Source organism: Poecilia formosa, unplaced genomic scaffold, assembly GCF_000485575.1.
Source record: "Poecilia formosa unplaced genomic scaffold, Poecilia_formosa-5.1.2 Scaffold97, whole genome shotgun sequence".
NCBI lineage: Eukaryota > Metazoa > Chordata > Actinopteri > Cyprinodontiformes > Poeciliidae > Poecilia > Poecilia formosa.
Genome location: NW_006800036.1, coordinates 1,868,185 through 1,886,954, shown reverse-complemented (window position 1 = coordinate 1,886,954; position 18,770 = coordinate 1,868,185). Strand labels below are relative to the sequence as shown.

Genomic DNA, 18,770 nt, shown 5'->3' with positions numbered 1-18,770 from the left:
TTTGAAGGTGTAGCTGAAGTTTTTCTTCTGTTCATTTCTCTATTTATGTTTATTCAGCAGCCAGACAGTCTTGTAATTTTTCAATAGTTCTCAGAAGGTGAAATATACGTTTAATTTTTTTTTCCTTTGGATTCTGGCTGCTTCTTAAAGTGTGATTCTTGAATTGTAATTATAGTGTAATTTTTTAGAATTTAAGGCAGTCATACACTGGAAAAACATAGTGCTTCTAATCAGATAAAAAACTATGTTTTTTGAGAACCAAATCTTTAAGTGCGTGCATTAGAAATAAAACTCTCTTTATGAATCCATTCTGTTGCTTTAATCCATTTTAATAAATAAATAGAGAAAAATAGGTTCACAATCCAGGTTAAAATACAGGTCAGCAGACATTAAGAGAGACAGGACGCAGGAACAAATAACTTTATCCCTCATTTTGCACGGGTTTGAAGCTTTCATGGCTGATGAGATACGAGTCATAATAGGATTTTCACGTGACGGGCGCTCTTTTTTTAGGCTGGGAGCGAACAATCACATGTCAGTGACAGTCACTGGATGCTGTTCGTTGAGCAGATCCTGCTTCTCTTCATAACAGTGGAAAAATATAGCACAAACAGGGCAGTTACATGGTAAAATAATACTACACAAAGGGACTCTTCAGCTACACAGTAAAAAGTCATTGTGTGATGGCCTGAATCTACACGAGTCCCCAGATACTGCTTGCAGAAAGCTACCGGCTACAGTGTTCATGCTGTGTGCAATTCATCATTCAGTGGGTTATTATTAACAGTTGAGCAAAAACAATGGCTGTTCTGTCAGACCCAAGACACCTGGAGGTATATTGTGATAAATATCTGCAGTAACATGCAAAGTCCCACACATCTGTTCAGATAATTAATATCTTTGTCTTGTTATAAAAAAAATAAATAAAAAAAAATCATACCCTTAAGAAAAGAAAAGTTATGGAAATATTTTCAAAACAAAAACTACAGGAGACCTGCATCCCTGTTATTAATACACAACAAGCTATTAAGTTAATAAGACTGTGGACAGAAGAGAGCAGCAGATCACATGTCTCCCCGAGTCTCAGGCGTGTAGCATACAGTGTCATATCATATCATAACAGTCTTTATCATAAGAGCTTATGTTAAGAGCTTGGAAACCGGTGTGACAACATATGCAGCAGAAAAGTGAAACGCTGGACAGTCGATAAATCACACCATCTTGAAGTCAAACCAACCCTGCAATTGGTTTTCCTTAACGATTTGTTTTAAACCACACACTCACCAAATACTTCATTCTAGTTAATCCAATTAATCTTGAAGAAAAACCTTGCCACTTAACATGTTTCCCCCCCCCATGTATTTGGGTGTAAAATACATATCTCCCATCCAAGTCTAAGGATCTCCACTGGAGATTAAAGCAAACGCTTCTATCGAATATTTTGTTCTACATAGAACCCAAAGCTGGAGGGACAAAGCAGTCCTGGCACAAGAAAGTATACCCCTTGTTAACAGCTTCCCATGTCAGGCCATGATAAAAGATGTTTTTTTTTTATGTCAGACATAGTTTCTAAATTGTTCTAAATCTAACCTAAAGTGTAAAAAAGCCTCCCATTGAGACACAGATTAAAACTGTCTCAATATTTATTACACAAGGTCAAGGTAAAATCAGCAAAGCCGTGTGTGGAAAAACTAAGTACACTTTAGGGCTGCACAATAAATGACACATCTATCATTTTCGTAATATCACTGCTTGCACTATGCGTATTACTCGAGGCAATAAGTGTTAGCTGATTATTTAAGTGCCATGCATTTCATGCTCCCTATGCCTGATTTTCAATAAATTAGAACATGAATTCTGATGAGGCTCGCTTGTCAGATTAAAAGTACCTTTCAGTAGGTAATAAACATACTTTTTATTGAGCCCACATTTCTGTAATATGATGTTTTTAATTGGTCTCAATGGTCTGATGTCGTATTATAATTTTAAATGCGTTTTCATGTAAAAAAAAAAAAAGAAAGAAAAGGGAAAATCATCACAACAGAAAAAGAATTGAAAACATCCGAGAGTTACTGAAATGAATTTTTCAGTAATACTGAAGAGACAATGATGACTGAGTTTTAGAAGGTTTTTGCTGATGAGATGGGAATAATGAACTCTGTATTTGTTTTGATAGTTGGACTTGCTATCTGGGGTCTTCGTTCAACCCGAAGCATAAAGACATTGCAGTAATACTTCTATACAAGCAAGAAGCTTTGGTAATTTGCTGCTCTGCTGACACCATGCCAACGCAACAAGACTTAAGCTATGACTGTTGAAAATTCATTGTTTGTACCCATTAATCTGAGAACGATTGTAAGATCTGTTATTCTCCAATGAGAAATATTTTTTTGTATGGAAAACATTTAAGACAGTTGCCTATCTTCTCAGTAAATTCATGTCAGGTTTAGCCCTTGCAATCCTGTACACACCTAAGTTAGCGTGCTAAAATATTAAAAATTATGACAGGAGAACAGAAAAAAAAAAAAAAAAGCCTGAACAAGTTTGTCCTTGTTTGGAAAAGTTGAAGGAGAAAGCTTCTCCTCTTTAAAATTAATGTCACAGCATGAAAGTGGTTTTCAAAGCTGCATCTGAGTTAATCACAAAATGTCAAGAGGACTGGGGCTGCAGTAAGATGTTTCTCACAATGCTAAGCACTGCGCGTATTGAACACCAAAGTACAGCGCAAACGCCTCACTCCAGTTATCAAGCACGGTGGTGAAGGGGTCGTGATTTGGACTGCGATGATTTTACACCCAAATACAGAAAGAAAAAAAAGCATCAGATCTGTTTTTTTTTCTGCAGTAAAATGAAAATGTCTTCAGTTTTTCACATTTTCTGATGTATAATCTAAAATATATTTGAGAAAATAGTTGGCAGGTGGCTGATGACGCATCTCGCTGATAACATGCAGCACAGTGGATCTGCTCTGGACTGGACCGACTGCAGTACGAATCCGTTTAATCTTCATAGGCACCTTTGAGCAAACAAAATGGTCTCTAGCTTATGTAATAAAATAAATCTTGCCCTCATATTTCTCTCACTAACTTCTTCAAGTCCATAGAGGTTGGAGCAGTTTTGTCTTGAAGCTACAAATGAACAAACAGTATTTTTATTTTTTTTATTCTGCAGTCTCTCCTTCACACAGCAGCAAATGGAAATTAAGTCCTTGGTACATCTCACTGTTGACTCTTACTAAAGTAATGTTTATTACATGAGCACACTGTTGGAAGTGGGTGTTTGTGAAGCTGTACAGGCGTGTTTGCTTGCTGAGAGCTGTTTTGCTCATCGTCTCTGAAGAGTTCAGCTGCGTGCCACTTCACAAGGTCTGTGTTCGGGCTTCAACCACCTGCTGACTGCTAAGCAGCCCGCGTGTCCCCAGAGAGAGTGACCCCGAAGCCAACGTTTGCTACAGCACGTGGCAGCAGTTGTACTGAGCCAGCGGCAGGATCTTGGGCTTGTTCTGTGAAGGTATGTTGAAGGCCAGGGCTTTCTCGCACAAAGGGAACTGGAAGAGTCTGTCTCGGAGCCTGATGCTGTGTCGTTTCCCCTGCTCTGCCCTCGGTACCGACTCGTCCCGGTTCCCTTGTGGATTTTGGGCCAGAGACTTTGCAGTGGACTCATTCTTCTCGTTCAGTTCTTCCTCCCTTTCCGTTTTCTCCCTCAGGCTGGCGGAGGACGCAGAGATGCAGGACTGACAGGATTCAGGAGTTGGGAGGAGTGGGGGCGGTTTGCCCGTGTTGTTGTTTGGCTCCATCTCTTCATCCTGCCCCTTTTTCCTGTTCGAGATGTTCAGCTGACAACAAGACACCCGGAAAGCTGGTGAGGACGGAGTGACTTCGGATGCCAGAGTGACTTCAGATGTCTGACTGAGCGTCTCATCCCGGTGACTGACCGGCTGATCTGAAATCACACAGCCACTGTCTTGGTTTTCTCTCTGCATCTCCTCTACTTTTTCCTCTTCTGTATTTCCTAACTCTTCCCCTTCTTCCACACACTCCAACCCATCCTCAGCCTCCCCTTCCAGTTCTCTCAATTCTTCCCGCTCTTCTTCGTCCTCTTCCTCTTCCTCCTCTTCACAGATCTGCTGCAGTGCAGGAACGTTCTTACCCACAGGAGGCTCTTCAGCTGGAGCGGGTCGGAGGCTGAAGCCGAAGCTGGGCTGCCATGTGCCAGGAAACGCCTGCTGAGTGGGGGTCCTCATAGCCAGCAGATCCCCACTCTCTGGAGCGCACAGTGAGGAAGATGAGGCAGAGAGGGCCCCCGCTACCCAGTGTGGTGGCGCCTCAGGGCTGAGAAGGGCATCATCCAGGCCCTGCAGCCACTGGTGAGCCTCGATCTCATCGAGAGACGCACGGCAACACGGATCCTTCTGCAGCATCCTGGAGATCAAACTGAATATAAAAAATGGATTAAATTAAAGCTGGGGTGTTGTGTAAAATGTAAGTTATGAAAAGAATGATTAACGAACCTTATAAAGACAAATGCTATTCACAATTTCACATAGTAAAAGTAGTCATATGAGCATCCTCAGAAATTGTAATATCCAGCCCCCATTCCCACCCATTCAAAAAAGAATCATTTTGAATTTGATGCCCACAAGACATCTTGTCTGGTTCTAGTTGTTCCATTATCCTTGGTCCTTTGATTGAGTGTTTAGTGTGAGAAAGCTTGGATTGTTTTCACCGCAACATGTCAGCTCATCGACTATAAGCTGTGGTGTTATAATAATGTGGGTTTTTATTGTCTTGCCGAGATGTACAGAGTGTTCCCAGAAAAAAAAGATGTTGTCTAGAGGGGAGCATTCACTCATCTGCAACTCTGTTAGGCTCAACTAGTACTTGTCAATATAAACGTTGCATAAGCCAATCAATTGGCAGCAATTTAAAGCTGGATGTAGGGAAGACAGCTTAGAGAAATCAAACAGTACGTCAGAGAGAAAGAAAAACTTTTAGCTTGGTGTGGTTGTTGGTATCACTTGGGCTGGTATTGTCTGAGTGGTAAAAAAGCTGAAATGGTGTGAAGGTGTGGGGAATATGTTGTCATCACTCTTGAGGCCCGTTAGGATCCAGTGAGCACAGCTGAAATATTACAACCTGTAACAATTCTGTCGATTTTATGAAACGTCCCGACGTTTGCAATCCTTTTGTAAAGTCGCACATTAATTGACTTAAACTGGCTTCAATCTATGCCCTCGCCATACTGCTATCTTCTGTGTTTGAGACCTGCATGTGTGAAGGAACGCGTTTCTTCTCAGCTCTGTTCCTAATTATACATCATGTGAACGATGATGTTTAAGGTCACATGATAAATCTAGTGTCAGATGTTGCAGAACATCTTTGCAAATGACCCGTTTGGTTGGAGGAATAAAAATAAACAAGAAAAAGTGTTTAAAGGTGTTTATTCAAAAAGCTGTAAGAGCCAGACAAGAAGAATAACTTTTGTTTTTTTGCTCTTAAAGCAAAGTTTGTGAATCACAGGTTTCACTTCTTGCATTAAGCCTCAAGAAAATCAAATTACCTGTTGTGATTTTTGCATTTAAAAAAAAAAGAGAAAGAAAGAAAAACTTGAAACAGCTAATCGTCCAGATTTTCTTGATAACACAAGGCTTTCTTGCAGCAATGTATGAAGAATCATACAGATGCAGCAAATAAGTGGAGGAGCTGGATCTTTAAAATTATCTATTTTGCTGACATGGCTTTTTGAATTTGTTCTGTGTTTCAGGTGTAGTTTATTTCTTTGTTTCGTCAACACAGCGGGAATAAAAATCTGCAACGTAGTATAATTTTAGCGTCCATTTTTTTTCCTCCTTTCAGTTCACCCTGCTGCTCCAGGAGCCGGGAGAACAGTGTGTGTGTGTGTGTGTGTGTTTTGGTTTGAGGTGTGAAGGATGGAGGTTAAGTGTGAAGACAGACATGCATGCTCGAGTTGTATGACTGACGATGATGAACTGTGGGTTGGGGTTCACAGATGTTAATGACAATGTTATGGTCAGTTTTAGCCCAAACTGAATTTGCAGCAGGCTGGAGAATTAAATAATTGTATGTAAAAAACAAAACAAACAAACAAACAAAAAAAAACACATCTATAAACATCAACACACCACTTCAAGTTAGGCAAAAGTCACAACACAGCTGTTGCCCTAAACTTGCTCATATCTACAGCTAGAGATGTGATTATAAAGTTTCAAAGAGCTAAAACTGTGACAAACAATGCTGAATATGAGCCACATGTCACTGTCACCATCCACAGTAAACAGGATCATAAAGAAGGTGATCAACCGTTGGTGAATTGCATTAAAAAAAATTAAAAAAAATCACAAAGTCTCCATCAGTGTCATTGGGCACCATCTGCATGGCAACAAATTATTGGGGAAGCGAGCTGGGAAACATTTTTCTCTCCTACTTTTAAAATATCTAAACTTGAGGACTTTGATAATCATTCTAGGTATTTTGTTGGAGCGTTGTGCTTTATTTGGAGGAGTGGCAGTTGGTGAAAAACTTGGTGAGAAACAAAAGACGGTTTGTTGCAAAAGCACCTCATGGCCACTGTTAAGCATGGTGGAGAGTCTATGATGCTGTGGGCATTTTTTTCTTTTATAAAGGCAAGCGCATAGCATTATGACATTTCTGAGATATTAGCACATTTTTTTTAAAAACATCTGGTGGCCTCTGCCAGTAAATCAATGATTGTAGCTCAGTTGATTTTGTATAATACTTCTTCCTAGCATGGGATTTTTATCCACTGAATACAAGAGGTCTAATTACAAGTTGGATTTTTGTAAATGTTTAAATGTTCGATTAAGGTACTGCAATAAAAAATAAAATAAAAAATTCCACATGTGTACGAGTGGCACAACAAATATTAAAAATGACTTGATGTTGTCATGTATGGATGGATTATAGCTCGTCAGTGTACTCACTCTCTGCAGCCGTCTGAAACGTGTTCGGGGACGGAGTAGCGACAGTCCAGAATCATGACCAGAGTCTCGCTGTCGTTGGTTTCCTGGAAGGGAGGGACTCCACAGACCAGCATGTACAGGATCACACCAAGAGACCAGATATCTGGAACACACAAGTCTTAGTGAGCAATTGGAGCCACTGATTGAAATAAAGACAATAACTCGCAGGGAATAGTTTAACAGTTTCCTATATCTAAAATGAAAGAATCCCACAAACGAGGGGAACAATGCTACAACATGAGAAAACTACACCAATTGTGTTACAAAGTATAAGCTAGATCAGGTTTGTGCAGCATTTTCACTGCTGAATAGAAACATGGGGACTCTTTGTTTATCTCCTTAAAGGAAAAAGTATTTTTAAAATATACATGTAAAATGGCTGAACATTAGTTTCGCTTACTTTAAAATTTCCTAATAAGACATGAGCTGTCTTATTAGGAATGTTTTTTGTTGTTTTTTTTGTTCGTTTTTATTGAAGAGATTAAGAGCTGAACATGAAACTTTCCAGTATCTGACTTAGTTAAATTCCTAATTAGCGAAAGGGGAAACGTCTGAGTGAAGCAAGCTGCAGACGACTTGGATGGAAAACATGATTGGAAAAAAAAAAAAACAGATTCATACGTTAACCACTTGTGACACTTCTGTTCTTTTTCCGTCTCCTCCCTTTCCTTCCTCTGGCATCCTGGTGCAAGCGTGGTTTTAATGCAGACTCAGGACAGCGTGAGCCAGACGGGAACACGCACTCGAGCTGAGCTGAAGGCTGAAGGCCCGTAACAAACAGAGGCCTCCTTGTGGTTGTGTGCTATTCTGAGAACGATCATCCTTCTGTCTTTCCTGCCTCTCTCTGTGTTTCTCCCAAACACTGGAGGCAGGAACACAGGCACATAATGTTCACTTCCAGTTTTAACCCCGGCGTGGCACTAGAAATATCACACACATATCTAGGTTTGTGAAGATACTAAAGACTTTTATAAACATTAAAAGATACTCCTTACTTTGTTCTTGGAGCTTCTTCTAGTTTTACCATGAGTTTTAGCTTATCTTAGTTAAAAATAGTCAAATAAAACTAACATGCAAAGGTGCCTTCTAATCAGGAACAAGACACTATGAGTTAGTTGTACGACAATCACAATATGAAATTTCTACATACTCAAACATCTTTTTGCAGTTGTGTGCAACTACAGTTTTATTTTTCAGAGATTCTGACCATGTGAAAAATGCTAATTATTCATGCTAACTACTTTGTGCGTCTCTTTTACGTTAGCACGCAATATGAAAGCCAGACTTTTTAGCTTGATGCATGATGCTTTATTCCGATTCAAAATGGATCCATTCATGGACACAATCGATAAGTTTCTCCTCTGTCCAGGGACTCGCATTACTGGGAGCAGCGCTGATGAAGCATTCAGGCACTGTCCCATATTAAGCTCATGAGGGCCCAAACAAAAGCCCTCAGTTCTCCTCATACAATGTACACTCAAGCGCACGTTCACCTCCATCCAGAGCTGCGTTACGCAACAGGGAGGAGAAACCTCTTGAGTGCTGGGAGTGCTTTCCTCTCACTGGGGAATATCACACATTCCCACCACACATTAGTGGGGCCGCTGACGGCACACACACACACACACACACACACACACACACACACACCCATACACACACACACACACACACGGCATCTGCTAAATGTATAAATATGTCAGGGTTTACAGTGCCTTGGTCAAGCATTCGCAACCTGTTAGCTTTGTAGCTTTTGGTCATATTACCACAAATTTTTATGTGTTTTATTGAGATCTGATGTAATAGACAAAGTAAAGCATCACTTTGGAATAAAAATTACCTTCTTTACCAATTCAAATCTTCAATCTTGTGGCACTTGTATTCAGAACCATTTTTGAATCCTATATAAAATTTGGTCCAATCAATTTCTTTGAAGGTTTAAACATATGAAAACACTGATCACTCTATCAACAGAAATCAGAGTTTGATACAATTATAAACTAAATCAAATTAGGAATCTGAAAATTCATGTTCACAAATACTGTGCAGAAAAATAACAATAACAATTGGACTGATATTGTCCAATTGTCCAGTGAAAGAAAATAGTTTAGCAAGCCATATATAATTTCTGTGTTATTACACAATAATGACCCTCATCAAATTGCAATTAAATAATTAAAATAAAAGCTTGCAGTTGCAAACCGACAGACTGTGAAAAAGGGTTGAACAGGTCGGATAATACTGAGAATTTTGCAGGACTGGCTCAAAGTTCAGCAGCAGATCCTGGCTCTGTGGGTTTATTAGACAGGCACTTCCTTTCAGGTGCATATTTCAAGGGCAAATACGTCATAAAGGGTCCGTTACAACAGGCCATCCAAGTTCAGACGTAAAAAAAAAAAAAAAAAGGCGTCGTTTGGCGTATATTCGGGAGCTGAAGCCAGACCGGGCTCACGCCTTCCTTCTGGTCATCAGTAATGTGGAATGTATGAGGAAAGTGCACTAACAATACCGTCTGATTCATTGACTATGGCGGACTGATAAGGAACATTTTTCATTTTACAAATTACATAACTAAAACAATTTCACTTTCACCCTTCATTCTCAGTCCTAACTATGAATGTCATATGTTCCTATTAATCTACCAGTTTGTCCTCTAGGAAGGCAGCAAAAGGCTTTTCATAGCTAAAAAAAAACCTGACGTTCTTTTTATGGGGTACACAACAACAACAAAAAAAAGGTATCCGGTCTGGCATGGGAAGACCTGGGAAAGAGTGGGTTTCCCTCTTGGACCGTCTGACAAGACTTCAGATAAGCAGAGAACAATAGAAAAGAAATATGTACCTGAACGCTGCATAAGAATCCAGCCAATCTGAAGCAGCAATAAGTTGATTTTGGTTTGGAAGTAAAAGATTTTTGTGGCAAATGTTTTACCTTGAACACTGTCAAGTAGGTTATTATGTTAGATTGAGGTGACAAGTATAGGTTTTAGACAGAATATCTACATTGTAGAGGCAAAATTCTTTGTGAAATATATTTTATATGGAAAGGCTCAAAAGCCAACAATGCATTGTTGTATAAAATATAACAGATGCATAGTGACATCGGTTAGTTTTCTGCAATTTTTACCACTGTATACATGGCATGTGGGTGAAAGTAATGAGCATAATTAAAACGTTAAATTCAAAATATAGAGAATAATTAAAAGCAGTGATATAGGTGAAGTGTTTTTGTAGGTACATTTCGAGGACTATGGCTTACAAGTCTTAGTATCTTAACAGTTTGTTAATAGGTAGTTTTATCAATGCGTTCTGCCACGCCCGGTCCTTCGCCCTTCCATTCTTAATCTCGACGCCCCAGCAGGAACTGTGGCGTACTGTCGAGGTCACAGAGACCAGAACCAACAACACAGACAAGCTGAAGGTCGTTGTTAAAGTACCTTTAACAACGACCTTGTTGTTAAACCATAAGCCTATGGTTTACAGCAAAACCATAGGCTGTAAACTGTAAAGTATGTGGATATACTTGACACGAGGTTGACTTTTCTTTGAAAAAAAAAAAAAAAAAGGTAATGTATTGTGTAAGTTCAGTTCTAACGAACTAAATTTTACAGTTTTCATTTGATGTGATCATCAAGGTCAACAAGAATAAATGATGGAAATATTTCATTAGTTAAAAGTTATTTTCAACAATGTTCTCTTTTATTGAGGTGCATATAGTCGTACTGACGTCGCAACATGATAACTGATGACTTTTAAGCTTCTTTAAAGAGAATAAAGAGACATGAGGGAACATGTGAACTGTTAATAATTGTGACCAGCTGAGGGGTGATACTGAGGCTGACTGTGGTGATTATTGCATCTTAAAATAAATATTTCATCTGGTTAGCTTGTGAAAGACGAGCTTTAGTTCTTGAACATCCTTGTCTTATGTCCACGTTCCAAATTAGTGCAAAGCGAACATAAGACAAAACATCAGGACATGCTGAGTATTAAAAAAATTCTGTTTGTAGATTTTGTTACAAAGCTAACTTTTTCTTTTTGTTATTATTATACTGTGTTGCTGTGACGAAGGTGTCCTTTCCAAGCACTGGAACATTAATTGTTGGTATAAACAAATCACCAGCCTTCAGGTTGATGTGAAAACACAAAGGGGTTTTGTTACAACAACAACAAAAAAATGCCTCTCCGGCTGTGCTGCTCTTTCCTGATCTATAACAGGATCTGTGAGTGCAGGGGGCTTTCCATGTGCCCCTCGCAACCGACCTTCAGCTTCCACAAAACAAGAAAGAAATGAGAGGTGCATGTGTTGTGGCAGCAAGCTAAGGGGATGTCATGAGGTGTTTTCACACTTGCAAAGACTTTAACCCGAGGAGCTGAGTCTGAGGACGCAAACTGTCAGACTCGGTTCATCCCACTGCTCAGATTTTGCCATTTTAAAAATGGCAAAGTTTGAACTTTTCAAAGTGAGGATTGTGTGTGAGGGGGGTATTTACAGGCAGTCAGTATTTTCAACTCCCCTTAAGAGAAAATTGAGCAGCTAAATCAGCTGTATTTGCTAATCAGCTGATTTAGGGGGAGTTCTACATTTCTCCTATTTATCTTCATTCTGTACATAGGGAGTGTCCCAGCTGCTCCAATTTGAAATTCTTCCAAGTGATGTCTAATGTAGAAAAGATAGTGACTACTCAAAAGTAGTCAACACGACCCTAATAAAAAAAAAACTTATCCCTTTAAGAATGTGACAGGATTACAAGAATTTCACAACTCTGTCAGCAGTTCTCTTAGGTTTGCAGTCGATTGCATGTATAAAGTCATGGACCGACCTCATATTACTGCATTTTACGCCTTGTGAACATCTTCCCTCTTTCTCTGCCTCTTATGAAACACACGTCAAACAGAGCGCACATGTACAGTGAAGGAGGCCTGCTTAGAGCGGCACAGAGAGCAGTCGCGGTGTTTGTGACGGTTTATGAGTCATCTCACTAAGCCGAGACATCTCTGAGGGACATCTCCTCCGGCGTGCAGCTCAGGATTACATCCATAAATACATATGTGCTCGTGAGCGAGGGAGTCAGAAGAGTACGTTTCTATAGAAGCGATGACAAAGTCGTGTTATCGACAGGCTGAGTCACGCTGGACGATATGAAAATAGGGCAGAGAAAGTGCACTTCCTTTGCAGCGAAGCAGAGCATGTTCTTGAGAGGAGCTAATAAAAAAATGTATTTAATAGGACGTCCCTTCAGAAACAGGAACCGACCCGAGGAAAAAGGAACTGATGCAACTCGCGAGTCGTGCTGAAAGTTGAGCTGCGTTTCTTCATCACCCCTCCCATTGTTACACGGGGCAAGGTCACATGGAAAAATAAAAACAGACAATTCACAAGCACTTAAATTACACATGCTGTCATTTGGAGCCCATTTGCAACTTAAATGCACCAAATGTCCTTCTACAAGAGAGCACTAATTGCAGTGGGGTTGCATGTATTCAGTGCAGATGCAACCAGAGTAAAGAAGTGGGCCAGATTCTGCCAAAACAAAAATCCAGCCTATTCCAGCTTAGCAGATAAGACCACTACCTCCCTGAGGCAGACACCCTCCCCCTCCGCCTCTCCCTTCTCTTCCTCCTCCAACCCCACAAATGGGACACATAAAACCAAATCCCTCAGCTCCCCTTCTGTTCCTGCAATGTCAAATCCCACAATCAGCGCAGCCTTCCCAATCAGAGCGAGCAGAAAAGGCACAGAGCTTCCCGTTTCCGCTCTGCGACCTGCTCTGCAGGGAGGGCTGCAGTGCAGAACGAGTCCGGTTGGCTCACAACGGGCTGACCCAAATACAAACACTAATCCTCAGCAGACGCGCTCAGACCCCGGCGCATTCACACGTCGGCACGTGAACGAAGAGGAGCGAACACGAAAACACGAGAGGAATACCCACGCAGGGTCAGGAGGGCAGAGACGGACACGCAGCCTTTTACAGTTACCAATTCGAGAAGTTGCTCTGGAAAAAAGCCTTTTTGAGGGCCATCTTTTATTGAGATAGCTCTAGTGGAACTAGAGCTGCTGACAACTGCATCCATCATACCAATGTAACAACTAGAGCTTTTTAAGCCAAAAAGTGCTACAATAACTCTCCTTCTCTCTGGTTTTATTCTTTACTTTACTGTAATGTTTTTGAGCAGCTCTCATAAGTGACAAATTAAATCAGCAGACTTCATTCATAAGTTAAGTGCACTGGAAATGCACTCTCATGAATCCACCATGGGTATACATGAACGCATACACTCATCATTTTTTAAGCCGTTTTTATCTTGTTGGCTGTTGACTGACCCCTGAAATAAAGGGGGTCAATCTTTATTTCACTTTTTTTTAAGCCCTGCATGGGCTGCAAAATGTGAACTGATATTAGCATCTAGTTCATATGTCAAATATTGGCTGCAACAACAATCAAACCATTTTTCCGAATTGTCCACAACTTGTTGTCTAGGAATTAACTCTAAGACTATTAGATTTAAATAAATCTAATAGTTTTGAGTACAAAAGTGAAATAAAAAATTACAGAGAGAGTCAGTTGCAATTCTAGGATTGCGGAATTAGCTTAATAGTAGATAGTTTTCAGAGTTTGTAGAAATTTTTGGTCAGGAAAAAATAAATGTTTTCTTAAAGCAAACATTTAGAATGCCTCAAAAACTAAAGCGTTTTTGATGTTTCAAAAATGATTTAGACCCACAATAAAAACAATCAATCATCCAAATCCAACATTCTCTAGTGGAAATAAACACGATTGAGTTTCTCACCCACAGCTGGAGCATCATATTCCTCTCCCAGCAGGATCTCTGGAGCAGAATAAGCCAGCGACCCACAGCTGGTGGCCAGCATCATCCCAGGCTGGAATAAATTGCTGAAGCCAAAGTCTGTCAGCTTGACGGCGCCCTGCTGGGGGAAAAACACCACGTTTTCCGGCTTCAGGTCCCGGTGCACCACGTGCAGCTGGTGGCAGTACGACACCGCTCGCACAATCTGGGCAAAGTGACGCTTGGCGGTGCATTCCACCACGCCTCCTTCGTGGCGCAGGATGTAATCGTAGAGGTCACCGCCTTCGGCCAGCTCCATGACCAGGTAGAGCGTGGTGGGAGTGTCGATGACTTCATAGAGCCGAACCACGTTGGGATGCTGCACCAGCCTCATGCACCTACAAATGCGCAACAATAGTTGATTTATGTTGCAATTCAAGAAATACAAACTGTGGCTCTAGTGTAAATGTAAACAAAAGTGCTTTGTATGCGAGTACATTTTGCAGAGTGGATTTGTCATGTTTTTGTGATTCCTTTTGTTAAAGAGGTGGACAGATGGCGGTTTTCTTCACAATAGGAATGTTTTATTATTAACAGCACAACATTATGCTACAGAAAGAACCGTGCATGCTCACTTGCATGCACATTTTTCGGCCCACTCTCAACACTAAATGACAATGAATTGTCTGGATGTCTGTAGCTTCAAGTTACCAGCTGTTGTTTAGTCTCAGGAGGTGAGACTATGTATACATGAAAATATCCTTTATTTTTATCTGATTTGTCATTAAATTCTAAAAATAAAGGGCACCATGCTAATTTAATCCAGTTAAACTACATTTGGTTTATTTATACAAAACCAATTTAATGACCAACACCTCAGGCAAGAGTCATTCTTGCATGAATGCTGCTTGTTTGTCAGGCTAGTTAGTAAAAAAAAAAGGCTAGTTATTTTAGGAAACTCAGCTGATTGCATTGGGTCACCGACTTTGCAGCAATCCCTCCTAAACGAGCGTATGGCCACCGAGGACAGATGAATGCATCGTGTCATTAACTTTGAGACAATCGCTCATACCAAGCATGTATGTGGCTGCAGTAGAAAGGAACAACTCTCTTTGAACAGGAGGTCTTAGATCTGATTAGGAAAACTTTGTTTCTCAGTATCTGACATGCTGATCACCAATCAAAGAGAACCAAGCAAATTCTGACCACTGTCCATGAATCTCTATTTATTTATTTATTTATTTATTTGCACCAAATCAATTTAAACTGCTGTTGATGTCAAACTGTTGTGTCACGATAATTCAGTTTACTGCAGATTATGTTTTCTTTTTTTTTCCGTAACTTCTAGCATTTACAGTTTTTTTTTTTTTCGATTTCTTTCTCATTATCTTCTGTCTCCCTTCATCACTCTGGAGGTGATAACTGCTCCATGTAAAACATGGTGACTGCAGTGGAGTCAACTGAATAAATTTAGCCCTTCATAATTCATAATGATCAGTCAGGGTCGAATATGCAGTGAATCGAGAGTTTTGTCTTTCATTGCATTCTTCTTTTTAACATTACAAATTAAAGAGGCAATAAAAAAGGACAAATCCTCAATTTTTCCATTTCTCACTCTACCTGATCGTCACTTGTGCAAAATACACCAAGATGCTTAAACGCCTCACCAGTCTGACCTTCCTCCGACAAAAAGAGACATGAGGACGTGGGTGGAGGGATTACAGTGTGGAAAAATTTTAATCTGATTATTGAGAGATTTTAATATAAATTTGAAAATCGTCTGATTCAGGTCACTAGCCAAGCAATTAGCGTTTCCCCAACAACTATTGATATCAAAGCACTATGTGGTAAATTGTATTGAAATAAAGAATTTCTACACTGTGAAATTTTATCTTATTTTTGAATTCCCCAAAATCACCAGTTTTTTCATTGTATCCTCAAATAAAATATAAATTATTTTTATCTAATTTCACTAGGACAAGCACAGCATGCATTCAAATAGACTTGTTCTCTCATGTCTTTTTTGACAATATCATTAATATTTCTTGAATCCGTTTCTCGTAGAATAGTTGATTACAAATTTAAAACGTAATGATCAATTCTCACCTGACTTCTTGTAAGAGGTGGCTTGTTGCCATGACATCCAGTTTAGTCTTATCGATCATCTTCACAGCCACCAGTTGCCCCGTGTTGACATGACGGCCCAGTTTCACAACAGCAAAGTGGCCCCTTCCCAGCGTCCGGCCCAGATGGTAGAGGCCGCTGAGATCGGAGCGACCGGAGAAGTCTCTGGGGTCCGCAGGCCCGTCCAGGGCTGAGGTCAAATCCCTTGAGGAGTCCATGGTTGAAACAAAAGGGTGGAGGGAAGTTGGCTGAGTCAAGAGTTCCTCAATGCTGGGGGGTTGCCTAGCAGGATAAAGAAAAAGACAAAACAATGAAACGAAATGACTGTGAGGACAACTTTGGCCTCTGGCCCAAAGGGAGAAAGGCTTTAGACGAGGTCAGCTGCTGTTAATGCCCCATCCCTCGAGACACCGGACCAAAAGTAGACCAATGTTCCACTTCATTTAACAATGGCAGACAGACGACAGAACAAGTTTAGATTAAGTACCAAGAGCGGATTACAGAATTACAGCACAATGTGAGCAGCAGAGGGAGAAATATTCCGTTATCGTCTCTGATGTTGGAGGGCTTGTGTTTGAGTTTGTCTCAAATATCACCATCCGAAGCACAAATGGCACGTCGAATCAATACTGTAACAAGAAACCGTAATGTATAACGGCGCTCAAGTCCAAGTGAGCATGGGTTTGTGTCAGGAGACGACACTAAACCTGGTGATGTCATGATTGTATCCTCCATCCCCAGAGTGGAGAGTTCTCCACCACCACCTTCATCAACGCAACCGTCAACATCTGGAGCAACGACGTCATTGTTTTTGTTTGTTTACGCCAGGACAACAGACATGGACCTCCTACACGGTGGTGCTGCTCCGTGTAGGAATATGGAAGAAACACATTACTACGTACAGTTGACAATCTGTGATGTTTCGGCCTCATTTTTCTTCCAAAGGACTCTAAAAGGTTTAGTTCATGATAATATGTTCCCTTAAAAATGTTTACTTAAGTTTTGTTCAGTCATTTTGATTCCATTATAGCTTAATTCATATCTCTGTTTATTTTTTAATTATCTTTATGCTATTTTTGATCTTATGAGCAGGTGTATTAGCTGTCTGATTCAGAGAAGGTTTAAGGCAAAGTGTTTGAGTCAAATTAAATTAGTACCACCAGCACAACAAAGGAGAGGCCCCAGAAGAACCACGTTAAGGTCATGGAGTGGCTTACAACACCCCCTCCAGACCTCAGTCTAACAAAAGATCTGAGGAAGGAGCTGAAGCTTTGAGTTACCAAGCTCCAGCCAAGAAGCCCAAACAATTAGAGAGTTTATATACAGAGGAGTGGACCAAAAATATCTTCTAAGGACTAAACACATCTGGTGACCAAGTAAGGAAAATGTCTTGCTGCTGTGCATATCATGGAAGCTTTCTTCACACAGTTCAGATTCACGTTTTGCTCAGGGATCAAATTACTATTTCACTCAATGCCAAACCATTCCACTTGTAACATTTGTTACTCTTACTGGATTTTTGGCTTTACAAATGCAGCAGTGAATCAATTGTGTACTCTTTCCCACTTTATTCCTCTCTATTTTTGAGTTAATTTGCATTTGATAATCGTAATAATTAATAATTTTGCATCTCTAGTGATTATCTGGCATTTTTCAGCACATATATTGTGTCTTAAAGAGCTTTTGCTTGAATCTGATCCAGATGTTTTCCATGTTCAGCATATTTGTGGTTACGTTTTAAATATATATATATATTTTATTTTCTATATGTGCAGTTTGCAATCTGTTGTTTTTATCTTGTTTAACCTTTGGTTGAATCTAGTCAATCTAGTTCTAATTTATTCAACCAGTTATTCGTGTTATTTAATTTGCCTTTCCATAACAGCCTTTTTTTAGTTTTATAAGCAAATGTCCTTTTCAAATAAATACATTTGATCAGTTTGATCATCATCAGCAGCACTTCATCACTTGCAGCGTCATCAAGCAGAGCTGCAAGCCTCTTTAACACCCCTTTAAACAGCTTCACTGGGCCAAGTTCACACTGACAGGCCTCCTTTTTAAATGACACTAACAGGGTTAGTGTCCATCAGTTTGTTTCAGCATGGACTTGAGGCCAGCTGTTCAAACTGCAGTCCCAACTTGGCACACAGTCACCATCCTGGCTGAACAGCTCATCGGCTCCTCCGCAGCAACATCACTCCGCTACAACGTCGGACAAACAACAGCAGCAGCGGCGCTAACTTACCATTGTTGCGCAAATGTCCCGTGATAACTGCAAGCGGCTCCGTATCTCCGCAGCCTCCCAAAGCCTCGGTGTCACCGCTGAATTCAGACGCGGAGACGAGCGGCATCATCGCCTCCTCGTTCTGCTCCCTCGCTGCGCTCCATGTCGGTTCCTGGAGGAGCCACTCTTTTCCACTTCTTCTTCTTCTTGATACGACTCTCTCCAGCTGAAGAGCCGCGTGCCCGCTTCTGCAGCGGCTAAATCAATGAGAACTGGGCGTGCACGCGCAGTGCCCAGCAGCTTCCTTCTGACGTCAATGCATTCCAGCTCGCCCTCGCGGCCCGTGCGCGGTGCGGCGCGGCGTCCAGCGGCGGCGAGCTTCTCGTAGCGGAGTGGAAAATAACTGAATGAACTCATGTGAAGTCCAAGAAATTATGTAACGGACTCCTGTGAGTTTGTTCTCTGATTTGCATCGAGACAAAACGACCCATAACACCCCATATTTAGTGATACACGGTCTGATTATGAGCAAGGTGATTCACAGTCGGGTCGTTTGTATCTGTTTTGTTTCTATTCGGTCTGCTAGATCAGAGGTGTCAAAATTATTTACAGCTCGGGCCATATCAAGATCATG

General features: G+C 40.6%; 1 protein-coding gene across 1 annotated transcript; it reads right to left on the bottom strand.

The window, feature by feature from the left end:
• Positions 1 to 313: 313 nt before the first annotated feature.
• Positions 314 to 18,453, bottom strand: LOC103142499 (serine/threonine-protein kinase SRK2H-like). Its single transcript, XM_007558594.2, has 5 exons — positions 18,158 to 18,453; positions 15,895 to 16,194; positions 13,792 to 14,186; positions 6,962 to 7,103; positions 314 to 4,433 (listed from the first exon to the last, which is right to left on the bottom strand). Exons 2-5 carry the CDS (start codon positions 16,128 to 16,130, stop codon positions 3,449 to 3,451), a joined length of 1,758 nt encoding a protein of 585 aa, XP_007558656.1. The 5' UTR covers positions 16,131 to 16,194; positions 18,158 to 18,453; the 3' UTR covers positions 314 to 3,448.
• Between the last annotated feature and the right edge of the window lie 317 nt (positions 18,454 to 18,770).

Excerpts from the sequence above, each read along its gene's own strand:
- LOC103142499 (XM_007558594.2), bottom strand. The coding sequence starts at position 16,130 with ATGGACTCCTCAAGGGATTTGACCTCAGCCCTGGACGGGCCTGCGGAC. Across the intron at positions 14,187-15,894 it reads CACCTCTTACAAGAAGTCAG|GTGCATGAGGCTGGTGCAGC; the intron begins GTGAGAATTGAT and ends GCGCATTTGTAG. Across the intron at positions 4,434-6,961 it reads GTTTCAGACGGCTGCAGAGA|TTTGATCTCCAGGATGCTGC; the intron begins GTGAGTACACTG and ends TTTTATATTCAG.